The 20,423-nt window shown below is 46.6% G+C and overlaps 1 protein-coding gene and 1 pseudogene across 1 annotated transcript; both read right to left on the minus strand.

Moving 5' to 3' along the window:
• LOC144326336 (adhesion G protein-coupled receptor D2-like) overlaps positions 1-20,423 on the minus strand; it is a 761,129-nt pseudogene that overhangs the window by 406,643 nt on the left and 334,063 nt on the right.
• LOC144326391 (U6 snRNA-associated Sm-like protein LSm3) lies at positions 830-1,382 on the minus strand. The gene is made up of 2 exons (XM_077922957.1): positions 1,141-1,382; positions 830-896 (listed from the first exon to the last, which is right to left on the minus strand). Exons 1-2 carry the CDS (start codon positions 1,380-1,382, stop codon positions 830-832), a joined length of 309 nt encoding a protein of 102 aa, XP_077779083.1.

Below are 20,423 nucleotides of genomic sequence, written 5' to 3' on the forward strand. Positions count from 1 at the left end.
TAAAATTCCTGCTGATCTGTTCTCTAAGGTTGTTAACAGAGAACAACTTAAGGTTTATGTACAGAGGTTGCAATTGGGTTGAACCACAGGTACTACTGGTTACACGGAAAGGGGGAGGATGTTAGGATATTTCCATTCCACCTTAAAAGGGGACAGGCTGTTGTGAGTCACAGCCTACGTATTTCCTGCACACAGGAAGTTTCTGCTGTTGTTTCTCTCTCTGTGCCTGAGACATCGAAGCAGGCAGTCATGTTTTTTTCTTTATTCTGACCAACGCTGAATAAAGTTGTAAATAATGCTCTCCTGAGTGCATCTTTTGCTGTGCGAACTCTGCTGAAAGAGCGTGCACCAGCCTTGGAATGTGACATGTTATTTCAGAGGCTCGTGTCGCTAATTGACTGATACTGCGTATCTACGGGAGATCGATGGATCGTCCGGAGGCGACGTGGAGTCATGATGGCCTCTGTCCCCCTGGCAGTATCCCAACACACATATGTGTTCCTCTTAAGGCAGAACGGAACATCAATATCAACATCAATATCCTAACATCCTCCCCCTTTTCGTGTAACCTGTAGTACCTGTGGTTCAACCCAATTGCAACCTCTGTACATAAACCTTAAGTTGTTCTCTGTTAACAACCTTAGACAACAGATCTGCAGGAATTTCATTTCCGGGCATGTAGGACACCTGAATGAGTCCTTTCTGAACACACTCTCTTGCACGATATAACTTAATAATTCGCTGCATGAAGAACTACTTCCTTTTCTCTGTCCTGAATCTTCAATGACCATTTTCTTCATGGTTTCATTTCTCCATTTTCTTCATGGTTTCAGCCAACCCACAGTGGAGGAGCTACAAGTACAACTCCATCTCCTCGGACAAACAGCATCGGAATACAGTGTTACCTCGGGTTACATACGCTTCAGGTTACATACGCTTCAGGTTACAGACTCCGCTAACCCAGAAATAGTACCTCGGGTTATGAACTTTGCTTCAGGATGAGAACAGAAATCGTGCTCTGGCGGCGCGGCAACAGCAGGAGGCCCCATTAGCTAAAGTGGTGCTTCAGGTTAAGAACAGTTTCAGGTTAAGAACGGACCTCCGGAACGAATTAAGTACTTAACCCGAGGTACCACTGTATTCCTTTTGGTAGATTTATAAATCTCTTCATAGGTTTCTTCATCCATTTCCATTGTTGTCACAGTCTCCTCAACATCACCCAAAATCTTATTTAAGTGCTGGTAACAAGCAAATAATCTGCCTCGAAATTTTCGGTCATTTCTCATTTTTACATCAATTCGTTCATCAAGACTAAGCTTGATGAGATCCAAGGGCTCTTCTACAGTATTTGTGGTTTGTTGCTGCTCCACCTCGTCCGCCATTTTTTCAAAGCCCCTCCAATGCTCTTTTGGAGGTGAGGCCAGAATTCTATGGTTCTAGGCTGAGTGTTGGAAGTGAGAGGGAGGGAGGAGAGATTTTGGCGACACCCCCAGAGGGCCCGCTGTGTCTTCCCAGTTAGCCTTGAAAAGGCCCTGTCTCATCTCCCCCTTGTGAGCGTGGCAAGAATAGGAGGAACAGGTGGCCGCCCACCATTGAGCTAAGGCCCCCTCCCACTGCTGTTGCTTGGCCCCTGCCCTCCCCCAGTGGTCCCCCTCCACGCCCTACAGATGAAGTCAGGCCCAAGGAAGGAAGTTTGCATTGGCAGCTTTTGCCAAGTTTTCAAGAGCAGTGTGCATAGAGCAGGCACATTTTCAGGCAGGTGGGCGACAGCTTAAGAGGGATGTGCTTATCACTGCACCTTCACACCCGTCTCTCTCATCCTCCTACCCCTTGTTCTTTGGCTGAGCTGCTTGCGGCACCTTGGATCATGGTTTCCATGTCAGCTGAGCCCTATTTTCACCTGAGAAGGCCAAACAGATTAAGCCCCAATCCCTCCAGCTGGTGTTTAGAGAGGAACACAACAGAGTGGCTTTGAAGTGAAGGTTTGTTTAGGGAACATCAGAAAGTAAGAAGAAGATCGCTTGTCAGATATGGTTTATTTATCTTCCATAGCCTTTACCAGCCTGATGCTCATCTGCAAAGCATAAGGCTGGCAAGGTCAGACCCTGTTCATCCAGGCAGATGGCCAGATGAAGCTTATGAAGGTAGGAAGAGCCATTAGCTGGATCAGGCCAATGTGCTATCTAGTCCTGTTCTCACAGTGGCTGACTAGATGCTTGTGGGAAACCAGCAAGCAGGATCCTTGCACAAGAGCAGATCTCCCCTCCTGTGGTTTCCTGCATCTGGTATTCAGAAGTGTCGCTGCCTCTGACCATGGAGGCAGAGCGCAGTAATTGTGGCTCGTCTCCTCCTCCTCCATGGATTTGTCCAAACCTCCATCAAGGCTCTCCAAATTGGTGGCCATCATTGCCTGCTGTGGGAGGGAGTTCCATAGTTTAATGTTGCGCTGCTTGAAGAACTACTTCCTTTTCTCTGTCCTGAATCTTCCAACATTCAGCCTCATTGGATGCCCACGAGTTCTGGTGTCATCATGCGAGAGGGAGGGGGAAAACTCCGCTTTCTCCACACCACATGCAATTGTTTATGCTTCGTCAGGTCGCCTCTGGTCCCCTTTTCTCTACACTAAAAAGCCCCGACTGCTGCAGGCTCTCCTCACAGGAGGCTCTCCATCAACCTCAGCCGTTTTGCAGATATCAGCCAATGGCTTGTGCGAGCTTTGCAAGCGACACCTTCCATGTTTGCGGCCTGTGTGGCCAGGAGGAAGTCCCTCCATTCAAGAGAGGTTACCCCATTCAATGCACCCCCCCCCTTATTCCCCCCCCCCCCCCCCGCTGCAGATGTGAAATTCGTGGAGAATTCAAGTGTGGTGAAGGAAGCCCAGGAAAAGGCCAATGCAGCCCTGATGGAGTACACCCTCTGCAACTACCCACACGCCACAGACAAGTTCCGCCAGCTTCTGATGCAGCTGGCCAACGTCCGGTCCCTGAGCATGCAAGCAGAGGAGTACCTGTACCACAAGCACCTGAGCGGGGACGTGCCCTGCAACAGCCTCCTGATTCAAATGCTCCATGCCAAGCGGACTTGAGAGCGCAAAGCAAGGCTCTCTGTCCCCCCTTCGTCTGGGGAAGAGACTCACGGCAGCAGAGGTGCAAGGGTGGTGGCAGATAGGTCAGGCCCCGGGATTGTAGGGTGACAGGGAAGGGTGAGTGTCTTGTCATCCCCTCCCCACAGGCGACCTCTCCCAGTTCTGACTTTCATACATGCCATTGAGAAGCTCCAGGTCGCCTGGTTTCCCCACCAGGCAGCTGCGGGTGCAAACCCCAACCCTTGCCTGCATTTTGGTGTGATTCCTCCTGAGTTCCAGGCTCTCGCTCTCTAAAAGCCATGGGGCTAAGCTGTGTGGGGACTGCCCTTGGAGGCTGTTTAGGGGATGCTTTGGGTGGGGGTTGGCTTTCCTAACTGGGTGGGAGAGGCGTCTTCTCCCAGGGTGTGTGAGAGAGGAGGCATCTGCCCAAGCTCCCCACCTGCTCTCCAGGCATGGTCCTCTAGCTAGATGGCTGGGAAAAGATGGAGAGAAAAAGGCCCAGTACAGCTACCCATTGGAAGGCCTCCGCACCCTGTCTGTCCCTCTGCAGGTAGTGGCCAGGTTGGCCACAAGGACGATTTCTGTGGCCCATGGGCCACCATGAGAGCGAGTTTGTTGTGCCTCAGATACACTGAAACCACTCTCCCCCTTGGGGCTTCATTTTGGGAGACCTTTCTCCGAGGCCTTGCAGCTATGAGTTGAGCAAGTCCAGTGCTCCTTTTATAGTTTGCATTGGTTATCTGTTAGTTGCATTCTCATATATATTTCCCTGTGGGTTTTGATTACACTTTGCAGCATTTTCTGCTCCACATATAATGTTTGGACTACTTTTGTGTGTCTCTTCTGGTTTGAAAGAGTTGGAGAAGACAGTTTGGAAGTGCCAGGCTCTGCCTGTATGTGTTTTTTTCCTTCTGAAATAAAAAGTGCTCTTAAGTGTCTCCCTTCTCAACATTTTACTCAGAAGGTCCTTCTGAGCATTGGTTAGTGGTGAACTATCTTACCAAATAAGACATTCCAATAAAGTTTTCAATTCAGTTATAGCTCTGTGTGTGTGTGTTTTCTTTTCCTCCCCTCCTCAAAAAAGTCTGCATCTTTGGTTGAGTACCATTCAGGGCGGTAGGCAGAAAGGCACTCTGCACCTGATCAGAGAATCTGCTCAATTTATCACTACATTACAGGTTCAGGGCTGAGTCCTGCCATGAGAGCATGATATGGGTGGTCAACACCTTGAGTGCAAGAAGTTTCCAGCAGCAGGGCCACATCCCTGTCTCTGCACATTTCTCTCCCTCTCTGAAGGACATCTTTTTGCAGCAGATGGTAGGCAGGCTATTTACAGACCTCCCATGGCTGAAGCTGTTCGAATAGTGTCCTCACAAGAAACCGTGGGGTCACTCAGAGGAGAAGATGGTGAAATGCAAACAGGGGACACAGAAAGGGCTGAACTCCTCAATGCCTTCTTTGCCTCAGTCTTCTCCGATAAAGAAAACAATGCCCGACCTGAAGAATTTGGAGCAAATGATTCAGCAGAGGAAACACAGCCCAGAATAACTAAGGAGATAGTACAAGAATACTTGGCTAGTCTAGATGTATTCAAGTCTCCAGGGCCAGATGAACTGCATCCAAGAGTATTAAAAGAACTGGCAGATGTGATTTCAGAACCACTGGCAGTCATCTTTGAGAATTCCTGGAGAACAGGCGAAGTCCCGGCAGACTGGAGGAGGGCAAATGTTGTCCCTATTTTCAAAAAGGGGAAAAGAGAGGACCCAAATAATTACCGCCCAGTCAGTCTGACATCAATACCAGGGAAGATTCTGGAGCAGATCATTAAGCAAACAGTCTGTGAGCACCTAGAAAGGAATGCTGTGATCACCAATAGTCAGCATGGATTTCTGAAAAATAATTCATGTCAGACTAACCTGATCTCGTTTTTTGACAGAATTACAAGCCTGGTAGATGAAGGGAACGCAGTGGATGTAGTCTACCTTGATTTCAGCAAGGCATTTGACAAGGTGCCCCATGATATTCTTGTAAAGAAGCTGGTAAAATGCGGTCTTGACTATGCTACCACTCAGTGGATTTGTAACTGGCTGACTGACCGAACCCAAAGGGTGCTCATCAATGGTTCCTCTTCATCCTGGAGAAGAGTGACTAGTGGGGTGCCACAGGGTTCTGTCTTGGGCCCGGTCTTATTCAACATCTTTATCAACGACTTGGATGATGGACTCAAGGGCATCCTGATCAAATTTGCAGATGACACCAAACTGGGAGGGGTGGCTAACACCCCAGAGGACAGGATCACACTTCAAAACGACCTTGACAGATTAGAGAACTGGGCCAAAACAAACAAGATGAATTTTAACAGGGAGAAATGTAAAGTATTGCACTTGGGCAAAAAAAATGAGAGGCACAAATACAAGATGGGTGACACCTGGCTTGAGAGCAGTACATGTGAAAAGGATCTAGGAGTCTTGGTTGACCACAAACTTGACATGAGCCAACAGTGTGACGCGGCAGCTAAAAAAGCCAATGCAATTCTGGGCCTCATCAATAGGAGTATAGCATCTAGATCAAGGGAAGTAATAGTGCCACTGTATTCTGCTCTGGTCAGACCTCACCTGGAGTACTGTGTCCAGTTCTGGGCACCACAGTTCAAGAAGGACACTGACAAACTGGAACGTGTCCAGAGGAGGGCAACCAAAATGGTCAAAGGCCTGGAAATGATGCCTTATGAGGAACGGCTAAGGGAGCTGGGCATGTTTAGCCTGGAGAAGAGGAGGTTAAGGGGTGATATGATAGCCATGTTCAAATATATAAAAGGATGTCACATAGAGGAGGGAGAAAGGCTGTTTTCTGCTGCTCCAGAGAAGCGGACACGGAGCAATGGATCCAAACTACAAGAAAGAAGATTCCACCTAAACATTAGGAAGAACTTCCTGACAGTAAGAGCTGTTCGACAGTGGAATTTGCTGCCAAGGAGTGTGGTGGAGTCTCCTTCTTTGGAGGTCTTTAAGCAGAGGCTTGACAACCATATGTCAGGAGTGCTCTGATGGTGTTTCCTGCTTGGCAGGGGGTTGGACTCGATGGCCCTTGTGGTCTCTTCCAACTCTATGATTCTATGATTCTATGATTCTATGATTCTAAGTGAGCCTGGGAATAGCAGCAGTTTGGGGGAGTTTGCAATTCTTATGCATGGACAGTTGGCCGGCTCTGTACGGAAAGGCAGGGGCACACACGCATGCACACGCATGCACACGCATGCACACACACACCACCCTCCCCATAATCCTCAGCTAAAGACTTTATCTTTATTAGTTTTTTCAATTAGATACTCCACATACACATATTGTATTACATTTTACATTTATACTTGCTCTTCAGAGCCCAGGTTTGGAAACAGCAGCAAATACCAACAGTAGAAGAATGGCAACGGAAGGTAATGGAATATGCAGAAATAGCCAAACTAACAGGGGAAATTTGACAACAGGGCGAGGAAACATTTCAAAAAGAATGGGGAAAATTTATGTTGTGTACAGGAAAGATAAGATGAAATAGTAAAACCAGTAGAATTGGAAACAGACCTCATAACAGGAAAGATTAAGAACAGTGATGGATAATGAAAATAAGAAGAAGGGAAATGTATAAGGAAACTACCCGGTAATATAACTAACAGTAGTGGTAAATGAATACAGACAGACAACAAGAATTGTATAAACACAAGGATTTAATCTGCAAGTATTTGGTTCTTTGCTTGCAACTCTCTGAGTTCAGCAAAGCCAAACAGGATCTATTGTCTTGATACACCTGTATAGGACATTTCACAGAAGCTCTGATGTCCTGAAGCAGTTGCACCAACCATTCACAATCCATGAGTGAAAATGACAGGGCATTGAGTTCTGCTTCACAGGAACTTAGGTTTACTGTTGTCTGCTTTTTGCACAACCAGTCAAACAGACAATGGTTGTACATGTAGCATACTCCAGAAGTGCTTGTACCATCCATGGTATCACTTCCAAAGCAAGCATCTGCAAAGATTTCAAGACCTCCAGTCTTCTGACTAGTGAACCTCAGTCTGTAGTGCAAAGTCCCCTTCAAATAGTGGGCTATGCGCTTCAGAGCTTTCCAATCCTGAACAGTAGGATTGTTGGCATGTCTGCTAAGCAGGTTAGTGCTTACAGCTATGTCAGGTCTTGAACATCTAGCAATGAAATTCAGCTTGCCTAGAATGCATCTGTACAGTGTGGTGTCAGAAAATGCTTTAGCAGTACTATCTACCTGATAACCTGTCACCATCGGTGTGTCTGCTGGGTTTGCATCAACCAAATTCAGCCTGGTCAATACATCAGCAATTTTCTGTGTCTGGTGTACCAGAAAATTACCTGTTTGGTCCTTCTCCACCTGCAAAGAAAGATAGTTGGATACCTCACCAAGATCCTTCATGTCAAAGTGCTCCTTCAGCTGAGCTAGGGTGCTTTTGTACAAAGCCTGATTCCTCCAAAACAAAAGAAGATTGTCAACAAAACATAAACAATACAGTTTGTTTTGCCCCTCCTCCTTGACAAACACACATGGATCAGCTTTGCCTTGGTGAAAACCAAGAGAAAGCAATGTCTCGGTGAGTTTTGTGTTCCAACACCTGGCACTCTGCTTGAGACCATATAAGGATTTCCGAAGTTTACAGACCATTCCCTTCTGTATCTGCATTCCATCAGGTGGAAGCATAAACAGCTCCTCCCCCAAAACCCCGTACAAAAAAGCTGTGTTCACATCGTGATGAGAAACATGCAGTTTCCCTTCTGCAGTAATCTTGAACATTAGCCTAATGCTCTCATACTTGACGGTGGGTGAGTAGGTCTCGTGGTAATCCTGTCCTGGTACCTGAGAAAAACCTCTGGCGACCAATCTGGCTTTGTGTCTGACAACTTTGCCAGTCTGGTCTGTCTTGGCCTTTTGCTGCCAACCAGCCTCATTCCTGGGACTACTTGCACTAAGTTGGGTTCCTATCCAAGGAATCATCTTCAGCCTTCATGGCATTAAGCTATGGTTCAGCATCTTTAGAGGTTAACACCTGAACCTCTTTGAAGCTTGCAGGTTCCCACACCTTCTCTGAGCTACCAAGAACCACATTTGCTGTCTTAGCAAACTCATCAGCAAATCTGTTTGGAGGTTTGCCTTTTGTGGCCCTTTCAGATCTGCATACTAGACGCAAGTCTTCTGTACTCATCTCCTCTTTCTTAGGAGAAAAGTGGCCAATGGTGAACAGTGGTTCAGATGTATCAGATGGTACATCTGAAAGGGACTTTGCACGACAGGCTGAGGTTCACCAGTCAGAAGACTGGAGGTCTTGAAATCTTTGCAGGTGCTAGTTTTGGAAGTGACACCACGGATGGTACAAGCACTTCTGGAGTATGCTACATGTACAACCACTGTCTGTTTGACTGGTTGTGCAAGAAGCAGACGACAGAAAGCCTAAGTTCCTGTGAAGCAGAACTCAATGCTCTGTCATTTTCACTCATGGATTGTGAATGGTTGATGCAACTGTCAGATGTATCAGATGGTCTGACTGAGGCCTTTGCGCTCTTGTAGTCTGCTGTGTCATCACTGTCGCTGACATCAGCAGCAGCGCCGCCCACTGAGCTGGAATCTGAACTCTGATCATCATCCTCAGTTTCCGCTTCTTCCTCAGCCTCTTCATCCTCTTGTGAGTGACTCTGGAAAATTCCCACATTTTCAGGGGGCTCCGCTAGGGGCGCAACAGAAGATGGCCGACAATACCATTTCTCCAGCTCCCAAGAGGTAATTTAGAGGCTGAGATGGGAGTAATCAGCATCCCAAATTCTTCCCGGTGGAAGGGAAGATGCAGTCTCATCTGCGGTGCCCAACAAACCACCCCCAAGTTCGTAGAGAAGGAGGGGTGGGGGCACTGGATGGAAAGCCCCCAAGGGAGTTCGGATCTCCTGGACGCTGTCTCCGCGAGCGCACCTAGTTCCATTTCTTAAGATAAAAATTTTGATTTAAGTTTTGGACATACTTCAAGCGAAGAAGGGGTAATTAATCTGCCAATTAAGCCAGCCACTGAGGTGCCAAGAGTGACAGAGAGGAAGAAAGATAACATCTAAGAATAACATCTAAGCCGGTATATTGGAACGGAATAGAAAGGAGGGGGGATAAAACTTTTTCTTTTTCTACTACGATAATACCTAACAACCCCCCCCTCCCCCCGAAGAACCGTTTACATTATTTACAGCAAGTGAGATGGGAAAATATAAACTGTGTGGAAATAATAATACTATATAACTAAAGCTTTTGTTTTTTGAAACGTTTGGAAGAAGATAAAAGACTCTCCAAATATTGATATTAGAAAGAAGCAGGATCTTGTTAGCCGCTGGAGAGACACCAAAAAACTTTGGACGGATTCTGAGAAGGGTGATGTGACGCATTCTTTAATTGGGATCCGCCATTACGGGATAAGAACGAGTTGCAGAGATAAATAGTCTTGGGGGAGGTGAGCTTTTAATTTGTTATTATATCTGTACTTTAAGTCCCATTTGGCAAATCTCCCCTAGAAAGACTAATGTTTGATGCAACCTGTCTGAGAAAATTAATATGCAAACGCCCAGATTTTATTTCATCGGAACTAAGTGAAGATGGAGTCTGCCACCAGAGAAGGACTTTGGATTGATTTGGCATAAACACTAGCATGTGAGGACATTCTGCAAACAACAGACTTACCAGCTGCAAAAAAAAAAGGAGAGTCATACAAATTTCACACAGAAGCACATTATTGTTTATTTCAACTCGCCTGTGGAAACAACTCAGAGGCCACAAAAAGAAGGAAGGATAACAGCAGGCAGATTTAAAGAAGGAAACATTGGAAACTCAAGGCAGTAGAAACATAAGATGATTAGAGCCCCACTGAACGTGAAGCATGGGAAGCCCCAACAAAAATTTATAATTTGGCAGAATATTTGGACTATATGATATGTATTTGTATAATTTGGAGTACTTAATGTGGTTTGATTGGATTGGAGTGATCCTTAGCATGAATCTCACTTACATATTCTGTTGAAAAATATTGGGTATGTACCTTTTATTGTGTTTTGTATACTCTGCTTTATTTTACAATGTGTATGCAGGTAGCTCAGTTTTGTTATCATTCATCGGTTGTATGCCTTGTATCTTATTTCCAGCTGATGAAGACTATTACAAAACAGTAGTATCATTCTGGAGACACTGTCCTTTTGAGGCTTTTGAGACATCTTCCGTTTAAATTTTTGAGCTCAGGGACTTGAGAGCAGGATGTTGTTTAAGTTGGGGGGGGGGGGAGGGATGCACTAGGAAAACTCTTGGCCTGCAGTTGTGTTTCTGAAGGTTCATCAACTGAGACTTCTGAGGTGGCTTCCTCTCTCCGAATGCAAGAGAAAGAAATGGACCAAAGGAAGTGTTATTTCACACAACACACTGTTAATTCATTTGTATTGTATTTGTTTGAGACATCACTGAACCTCTCTTTGTTGCAAGTGCCAGCTCTAGAGCAGAAAACGTCAAATGTGCTGAGAGGAGGAAGAGGAAGGTTAGACTTCTGCATGCAGTGCCACTTTTATTTTGAAAAATGCCCAAAGGCCCTTCATTATGACCAGACAAAATGTCACAAAATAGTGAGGTAAGCTTCTGAATCCACCAGAGCTCTTCTTCTTCAGGATGTGGGCAGGGGTGCGGGGACTGAGGGAAACAAAAATTTGGCTAGGTATTGAGGCCATATTGGTCAAAAGTTAGTTTTTGCTGTACGCTGCCTTAAAAGGGGGCTGGTTTGGGGGCTCACATACACACACACTGGCCTGTGTTCTACCTCCAAAGTCGGAGGCAGTTTGTCTCAGTTACTAGGAATAAAAAATGGACGGGACCCTTTCTCTCACTTTAATAATAATAATAATAATAATAATAATAATAATAATAATAATAATAAATTTTATTTATATCCCGCCCTCCCCAGCCAAAGCTGGGCTCAGGGCGGCTAACAACAATCAAAATAGTCCAACATTCTAAAAACATTCATTATAAAATTAATTAAATCAAATTAAAATCAAATTAATGGCAACCATCAAGCAAAATTCTGTGCAGATTGCCAGGAGAGGGGGTCAGGCTGCGCCCTGACCAAAGGCCTGGTGGAACAGCTCTGTCTTGCAGGCCCTGCGGAAGGATGTCAGGTCCTGCAGGGCCCTAGTCTCTTGTGACAGAGCGTTCCACCAGATTGCAGCCGCGGCCGAGAAAGCCCTGGCTCTAGTTGAGGCCACCCTAACCTCTCTGTGGCCTGGGATCTTTAGGATGTTTTTATTTGCAGACCGTAAATTTCTCTGTGGGACATACCAGGAGAGGCGGTCCCGTAGGTATGAGGGTCCTAGTCCGTATAGGGCTTTAAAGGTTAAAACCAGCACCTTAAACCTGATCCTGTACTCCACCGGGAGCCAGTGCAGCTGGTATAGTACCGGATGGATATGATCTCGCAGTGAAGACCCCATAAGGAGTCTCGCCGCGGCATTCTGCACCCACTGGAGTTTCTGGGTCAGTCTCAAGGGCAGCCCCACGTAGAGCGAGTTACAATAATCCAGTCTGGAGGTGACCGTCGCGTGGATCACAGTGGCGAGAGAGATAAGGAGCCAACTGCTTAGCTTGGCGGAGATGGAAAAATGCCGCCTTTGTTATAGCTGTAATCTGCACCTCCATAGAGAGGGAGGTATCGAAGATTACACCCAAACTCTTAACGGACGATGCTGGCACTAATTGCACCCCTGCAAGAGATGGGAGTTGCCCCCTCAATCCCATATCGCTCCGTCCCAGCCAGAGGACCTCTGTCTTCGAAGGATTTAACTTCAACCGGCTCCCACGTAACCATCCAGCCACAGCTTCCAGACATCTGGTCAGTGTATCTGGGGCCGAGTCAGGATGGCCGTCCATCAACAGATAGAGTTGGGTGTCATCGGCATACTGATGGCAACCCAGCCCAAAACTCTGGACAATCTGGGCGAGGGGGCGCATAAAGATGTTAAAAAGCATCGGAGAGAGAATCGCACCCTGAGGCACTCCACACACCAAGGAGTGGCGCGATGACAATTCCCCCCCCCCAAGCGCTACCCTCTGTCCCCGACCAGAGAGAAACGAGTGCAGCCATTGAAGGACTGTGCCCTGGATCCCCACGTCGGCAAGGCGGTGGTCCAGGAGTTCGTGATTGACCATGTCGAAGGCTGCTGACAGGTCTAGAAGAATCAGCAGCCCCGACCCGCCTCGATCCAGCTGCCTGCGGAGATCATCTGTTAGGGTGACCAGAGCCGTCTCGGTCCCATGACCAGCGCGGAAGCCGGACTGGAATGGATCGATAGCCGATGTTTCATCCAGAAACCTACCAAGCTGTTCAGCAACCGCTCTCTCAATCACCTTACCCAGGAATGGAAGATTCGAAACCGGGCGGTAATTGGATAGATCTAAAGGATCTAATGATGTTTTCTTTAAGAGCGGACGCACCACTGCCTCCTTCAGTTCCCCTGGGAATATCCCGGTGCCAAGGGACAAATTGATGATATCACCCAGGGGGGCCCGCACCTCGTCTGGACACGCTCTAATCAGCCAAGACGGGCACGGGTCAAGAGGACAGGTGGTGGGCTTTCCAGCTTGGAGGAGTCTGTCCACATCGGCTGGGGATATCCGGTCAAAGTGGTCCAATACTGGACCCGAGGACAGTCGAGGGGCCTCCAGTTCCTTTATTGTATCCAAATTGGCAGGGAGGTCATGGTGGAGCAACAGGACCTTCTCTGCAAAAAAGCTCGCAAATGCCTCACAGCTGTGTGTCGAATTGTTATTTAAATTTGGCTGTCCTTCAAGGGACGTTAAAGACCTAATTATACTAAATAATTGCGCCGGGCGAGAGCTAGCGGAGGCAATGGAGGCCGAGAAGTAGGACTTCTTAGCGGCCTTCACTGCCATCTCGTAGGTTTTCATAAAAACCCTATAAGATGTTCTTGAAGCTCTGTCACGGGCACCCCGCCATACTCGCTCTAGCCGTCTGAGGTCCCGCTTCATTTTCCGAAGCTCCTCGGTAAACCAGGGAGCCCGGTTTCTGCGGGGTCGCAGAGGGTGCCTAGGTCCGATCTCATCGATGGCTGCTAGGAGCTGGATATTCCAGCCCTCAACAAGCTCAGTCAATGAGTCACCAGGGGGAGCAAGGTCCCGCAAGGCCTGACGGAATCTATCAGGGTCCATCAGCCTCTGCGGGCGAGCCCAAATTGGCTTACCACCTAAGCAGGGTGGGGGTGGAAAATCAATCCTGGCTTTCAGTGCGTAGTGATCAGACCATGGCACCTTCATCGAAGGAGACATGATCACATCTATACCAGCGCCAAAGATCAAATCCAGCGTGTGGCCTGCTTGATGTGTGGGGCCCGAAACAAACTGGGAGAGCCCTAGTGTCGCCATGGAAGACACCAGGTCCAGAGCCTGTGAGGAGGGAATGGCATCAGCACGGATGTTGAAGTCCCCCAATACCAATAGGTTAGGGAACTCCAAGGCCCAGCCGGCCACCGCCTCCAGCAGGCCTGACAGGGTGGCTGCTGGTGCGCTAGGTGGCCGGTACACCAGCCAGACAGCCAAGCTCACCTCGGAGCCCCACACTAGGCCAACACATTCAATGCCGGGGATCGATGGCGATGGTAGAGCCCTGAAAGAACAGTCTTCTCGGATTAATAATGCCACCCCTCCCCCCCGGCCCACAGTCCGCGACTGGTGGAGGACGGAGAAACCCGGGGGCACCATCTCTCGTAAGGTAACAGTTTCCCCTTTGCGCACCCAGGTCTCCGTCACACAAGCCAGGTCAACCCCCTGCGAGGTGAAGAAGTCTCGCAGGGTGGCGGTTTTGTTGCCTATAGACCTGGCATTGCACAACACCAGTGACGGAGGTGAGTAATCCTTGCTCACCCTACCTTCGTCCCTCGGGATGGGGCACAGATTGGAAGGGGTACGAGCATATCCGTATCTCGATCCCCTTCGCCTATGACATCTGCCCCCACCGCCATACCTCCCTCGCCCCACTACGGTAGCAATCCCAAGCCTCAAACCAACCTCCATTTACAAAATAGAAAACAAATCAAACCAAAAACAATTGTACCAACAAAACAAATCCCCACCCCACTCAATATCCAACCCCAAACCAAAATAAAACGGAACAAAATAAAAATACATCAATAAAAACCACCGTTCACGGTGGTACAACAAAGTAAAAAGTAAAAACCCCTATAAAACATTTTAAAATATATAAAAACATTTTAAACATTTGCTGCGGCAACACCAGTATCCTTAAAACAGTAGCGGTGGCGAGTGTGGGCCCCGCCCCCTAGGCCTGGTGGAGTGGGCCTACAGGAGGGAGCGGCCTTCCTCAACCCCCACGGTGCAGCAGCAGCAGTGGTGGTGTCCCGGTGCCTCATGAGGCCTCTTAAGCTGTGGCGGTGGTGAGTCAGTCTGGGCCAGGTGGAATCAGCCTGAGGAGGGAACGGCCTTCTCCAACTCACAGTGCAGCAGCACTTTGTCTACCAATCCCCACACTTTCTCTTCTCTGCCCCCCCCCCCATTTTGTCCTCCTTTCCCCCTGGATGAATTAAGCCAACGGTTGCATGAAATCAGGCCAAGGGCTGGCAATTGCCCATCTCTTTGCGAAAGGGGCAGTTCTGCCCCTTGGTTGGGAGAGAGACATCATTTGGCCTTGGTTGGGAGAGAGCCAGTGTGGTGTAGTGGTTAAGAGCGGTAGATTTGTAATCTGGGGAACCGGGATCGCGTCTCTGCTCCTCCACATGCAGCTGCTGGGTGACCTTGGGCTAGTCACACTCCTTTGAAGTCTCTTAGCCCCACTCACCTCACAGAGTGTTTGTTGTGGGAAGGGAAAGGAGAATGTTAGCCGCTTTGAGACTCCTTCGGGTAGTGATAAAGCGGGATATCAAATCCAAACTACTCCTCCTCTTCTTCTTCTTCTTCTTCTTCTTCGGGGGGCTAACAAAGCAAGGATGCTGGCCCAGCGGCTGTTTCCAGGTCATTCTTTCCTCTGTCTTCCTACAAGGTCTCTACATATTCCTGGTCTATGCAATCTACAACAGCCAGGTGAGAGACAGCCACACTACGCAAGGGGGGGATTTGGCACCGTGCTTTCTCTGCAACAACTCTTCAGACTTTGAAAATGGGCTTGGAAGGATGTGATCAATGGCTTGTGAAACCAGCTAGGAAAGGACATCTACCCTCATGGTCACGGCCTTGGGGATCCCTGAAATCTGCTGGATCCTCCCGTGTGTGTGTGTGGTGGCATTCTGACTACTTGTCATTCTGCTGGCGAGATCTCCTAGGGCAGGCTTGGCCAAACTTGGCACACCAGCTGTTTTGGGACTACAATTCCCATCATCCCTGACCACTGGTCCTGTTAGCTTGGGATGATGGGAGTTGTAGTCCCAAAACATCTGGAGAGCCAAGTTTGGCCATGCCTGTCCTAGGGTCATCCAAGTTCCCACTAGATCTTGTGCAAGCAATGCTAGTTTTCTGCATATACGTGGAACCCTAGGAGTCAAACCCCCGTGTAAGACGCAGCCACACCACAGAGCAGGAGTGCGGAAACCTCCAGCCTGTGGGACAATCTCAGTCCTCCAGGCAGCCTGCAAAGCTAGCTGCAAAGTCTGTTGCATGTCAGACAACTTTGCTCCCCAACTGACTCCTCTGTGGACAGATGGCACCCAACGGAGGGTGGCAGTTGCTGCTGTTTCCCCCGCCTTTTCCTCTTCAGCTGAGGAAATAGCTACATACGACTAGCAGGTGCATTTTAAAAATTATAAAAATGATATACAGGTGGTACATGACTCCAGTCAAGCTTGCAAAGATATAATGAAATGAAAAAGGTATTTAAATATACTTTCCTGAAAAAGCCAGAGGCCTTTCTCCTGGGCATAGTCGACCAATTGGTGCCAAAGAAGGATAGAACTTTTTTCATGTATGCTACAGCAGCAGCAAGAATACTTATTGCAAAGCATTGGAAGACGCAAGATCTACCCACCTTGGAAGAATGGCAGATGCAACTAATAGACTACAGTGGTGCCCCGCAAGACGAATGCCTCGCAAGACGGAAAACCCGCAAGACGAAAGGGTTTTCCGTTTGTGAGTTGCTTCGCAAGACGAATTTCCCTATGGGCTTGCTTCGCAAGAAGAAAGCCCATAGGGAAATCTCCGGGGACCTCTTTTAAATGCTGGTGGTGGGGAGCAAAGCCTTTCCCCCCCTCCGGCCTTCAGAAGAGGTCCAGGAAGGCCGGCGGGGGCCGAAAGGCTTTGCTCCCCACCGCCAGCATTTTAAAATCAGTCCGGGATAGCAGGGAAGCGCTTCCCGCTATCGCGGACGGCTTTTGAAGGCAGGTGGGGGGGAGGAAAGACTTTCGCCCCCCGCCTGCCTTCAAAAGCCATCCTTTCTCCGCTCTCCTTTCTCCGCTCTCCGCTCTGCCTTTCTCCGCTCTCCCGGGAAGGCAGGCAGGGGGGGGGCAAAGACTTTCGCCCCCCGCCCGCCTTCAGAAGAGGTCCAGGACCTCTTCTGAAGGCGGGCGGGGGGCGAAAGTCTTTGCTCCCCCCCGCCTGCCTTCAAAAGCCGTCCGGGACAGCGGAGAAACGCGCTGCCTTTCTCCGCTCTGCCGGGAAGGCAGGCAGGGGGGAGCAAAGACTTTTGCCCCCCGCCCGCCTTCAGAAGAGGTCCAGGACCTCTTCTGAAGGCTGGCGGGGGGCAAAAGTCTTTGTCCCCCCTGCCTGCCTTCCCAGGGGCTTTTAAATCGCCCCGGACAGCGGAGAAGTCCTCCGCTGTCCCGGGCGATTTTAAAATGCCACCCGCCAGCATTTTAAGATCGCCCCGGACAGCGGAGAAGTCCTCCGCTGTCCCGGGGTTTTTTAAAATGCTGGGGGTGGGAAGAAAAGCCCTTGTTCCCCCCCCCCCCCCAGCCTTCAGAAGAGGTTGGGGGACAGACTGTCCCCGGACCTGGTCTGAAGGCGGTTTCCATAGGAACGCATTAATTGATTTTCAATGCATTCCTATGGGAAACCGTGTTTCGCAAGACGAAAAACTCGCAAGAAGAAAAAACTTGCGGAACGAATTAATTTCGTCTTGCGAGGCACCACTGTATATGGAACTGGCAGAAATGACCGGCAGAATCCGAGATCAAGGAGAGGAGCAGGTGGAAGAGGACTGGAAGAAGTTTAAAGTTTATCTACAAAAATACTGTAAAATTTATGAATGCTGAAGCCTTTGAAAATGAAATGAAGGGGTTCTAGCGATTAAGATAAATAAGATTATAAAGGGAGGGATAAAGGTTTAAAATGAATAATGAACGATCTTGCTGAACTAATTTTTAAAGTAGAATACAAGAAGGGAAGGCGGGTGGAAGCAAAGAGAATAAGGTTTTGAGAGTTATTAATTTGAAAGAGTGTTCTTTTTACGCTAATTTTTTTCCTTTGTATTTTTCTTTTTTCTGTTTTTCTGTTTAGATTTTTGACGTCTGTTGTCTGTTTTTTTCTGTTTTTTGTGATTTCTGTTGATTTTTGTTGATGTTAATTTTTTGGAAAACTCTAATAAAATATTATTATATATATAAAAAAATTATAAAAATTTATAATGTGGCAGATTGTTTGAAATATATGATATGTATTTGTATAATTTGGAATACTTAATGTGATTTGATTGGATTGTTAAAATGGAAAATTTAATAATTTTTTGTTTTTAAAAAGGAAAATTCCCACATTCCCCCCCCCCCCCCACTTAGGATTGTACTCAACACTCTTTGTGAACTTAATGGACTTAGAGTCAGTCATCCATACTCTGTATGAACCTTTTTCGTACCCCATGAACAAACCATGTGCCCCACGCTTCCCAAGCTTGCTGCTCTGTGGGGTGTGGACCCACATGTCAGAACCAAAGATTCTCATGTGCTTGACACGAGGTTTCTTACCAAACATATTCTCATAGGGAGTACAACCAATAGGTGATGACAGTCTCCTGTTGTATGAATAAACAAAAGTATTCAAAGACTCCGCCCAATATTTCTCAGGGAGATTGGCATCATGCAACAAGGTTTTTAGGTCTTGCAGCAAATTTTGGCCTGTCCACTTGCAAAGTCCATTCTCCCATGGAGATCTGGGACTTGAGAGGTCGTGCTGGATTCCCTTCTCAGTCAGGAAAGCTTCAAACTGCTGAGAAGTGAATTCACCGCCTCGATCAGAAAATAAACAGCCAATGCGTTTATTGTGAGCATTCTCTCTTTTTTTAAAAAAAAGATATTTATTAGAATTTTACAAAATGAAAAAAGAAAAAAGAAAAATACAAAATGAAAATAGATAAAAAACAATTCCATCTTTCCCACTTTCTTTCATTTGCTTATTTCCCGGACCTCCTGACACCTCCCTTTTTGTATTCCAGTTCAATTTGTTAGTTCAGCAAATCCTTCCCCTCTTTGTTTATCCTAATCTTTAATCTTGAATAATGTATAACATTAACTTTTGACTGTTAATACCCCGGGTTTTTTTTCATACTCCTTATAGCGTTATAGCTAAAAACCACATAAGTTTCATCCAACATCATTTTAACATTCATTAATTTTACAATATTTCTGTAAGTAATCTTTAAATTTCTTCCAATCTTCTTCCACCGACTCTTCTCCCTGGTCTCGGATTCTGCCGGTCATTTCTGCCAGTTCCATGTAGTCCATCACCTTCATCTGCCATTCTTCCAGAGTGGGTAGATCTTGTGTCTTCCAATACTTTGCAATCAGTATTCTTGCTGCTGTCGTGGCATACATAAAGAAAGTTCTATCCTTCTTTGGCACCAATTGGCCGACAATGCCCAGGAGAAAGGCCTCTGGCTTTTTCAGGAAAGTATATTTAAATACCTTTTTCATTTCATTATATATCATCTCCCAGAAAGCCTTAATCCTTGAACACGTCCACCAAAGGTGAAAGAATGTACCTTCAGTTTCCTTACATTTCCAACATTTATTATCGGGCAAATGATAGATTTTTGCAAGCTTGACTGGAGTCATGTACCACCTGTATATCATTTTCATAATATTCTCTCTTAAGGCATTACATGCCGTAAACATCATACCTGTGGTCCATAACTGTTCCCAGTCAGCAAACATAATATTATGTCCAACGTCTTGTGCCCATTTAATCATAGCAGATTTCACCGTTTCATCCTGAGTATTCCATTTCAACAGCAAGTTATACATCCTTGACAAAGTCTTAGTTTTGGGATCTAACAGTTCTGTTTCCAATTTTGATTTTTCCACCTGGAATCCAATTCTTTTATCCAAATTGTATGCCTCCATTATTTGGTAATAATGAAGCCAATCTCGCACTTTATTTTTTAGTTTTTCATAACTCTGCAATTTCAATTTGTCTCCCACTTGTTCCAAAATTTCCCAATATTTCGGCCATTTGGCCTCCATATTGAGTTTTTTTCTGAGCCTTTGCTTCCATTGGTGACAGCCACCTTGGGGTTTTCTTTTCAAGCAAATCCTTATATCTTATCCAGACATTAAACAATGCTTTCCTAACAATATGATTTTTAAATGCTTTATGTGCTTTGACCTTATCATACAACAGATATGCATGCCAACCAAATACATTATTGAAACCTTCCAGATCCAAAATGTCTGTGTTTTCAAGTAGTAGCCATTCTTTCAACCAGCAGAAAGCTGCTGATTCATAGTAAAGTTTAAGGTCTGGCAGGGCAAATCCACCTCTTTCCTTTGCATCTATTAATATTTTAAATTTTATTCTGGGCTTCTTGCCCTGCCAGACAAATCTAGAAATATCTTTCTGCCACTTCTTGAAACAATTCATTTTGTCCAAAATTTGTAATGTTTGAAACAGAAATAACATTCTTGGCAATACATTCATCTTTATCGCAGCAATACGGCCTAGCAGTGAAAGCTTCAAGTTTGACCAGATTTCTAAATCTTTTTTCACTTCCGTCCAGCATTTTTCATAATTGTCTTTAAATAAGTTCCCATTTTTAGCTGTCATGTTAATCCCCAGGTATTTCACTTTCTTAACCACTGTTAAGCCTGTCTCATTCTGAAACCTCTCTCTCTCAATCGCTGTTAAATTTTTCTCTAAAACCTTTGTTTTTGACTTCTTCAATTTAAATCCTGCAACCTGACCAAATTCTTGAATCAGTTCCAAAATTCTTTTAGTGCTAGATTCTGGCTCCTGTAATGTCAATACTAAGTCATCTGCAAATGCTCTCAGTTTGTACTGTTTAGCTCCGACTTGTATACCTTTAACCAAC

The sequence above is a fragment of the Podarcis muralis genome, chromosome W (genome assembly GCF_964188315.1).
Source record: "Podarcis muralis chromosome W, rPodMur119.hap1.1, whole genome shotgun sequence".
Classification (NCBI taxonomy): Eukaryota; Metazoa; Chordata; class Lepidosauria; order Squamata; family Lacertidae; genus Podarcis; species Podarcis muralis.

Excerpts from the sequence above, each read along its gene's own strand:
- LOC144326391 (XM_077922957.1), bottom strand. The coding sequence starts at position 1,382 with ATGGCGGACGAGGTGGAGCAGCAACAAACCACAAATACTGTAGAAGAG. Across the intron at positions 897-1,140 it reads TATAAATCTACCAAAAGGAA|TATTCCGATGCTGTTTGTCC; the intron begins TACAGTGGTACC and ends GAGGTAACACTG.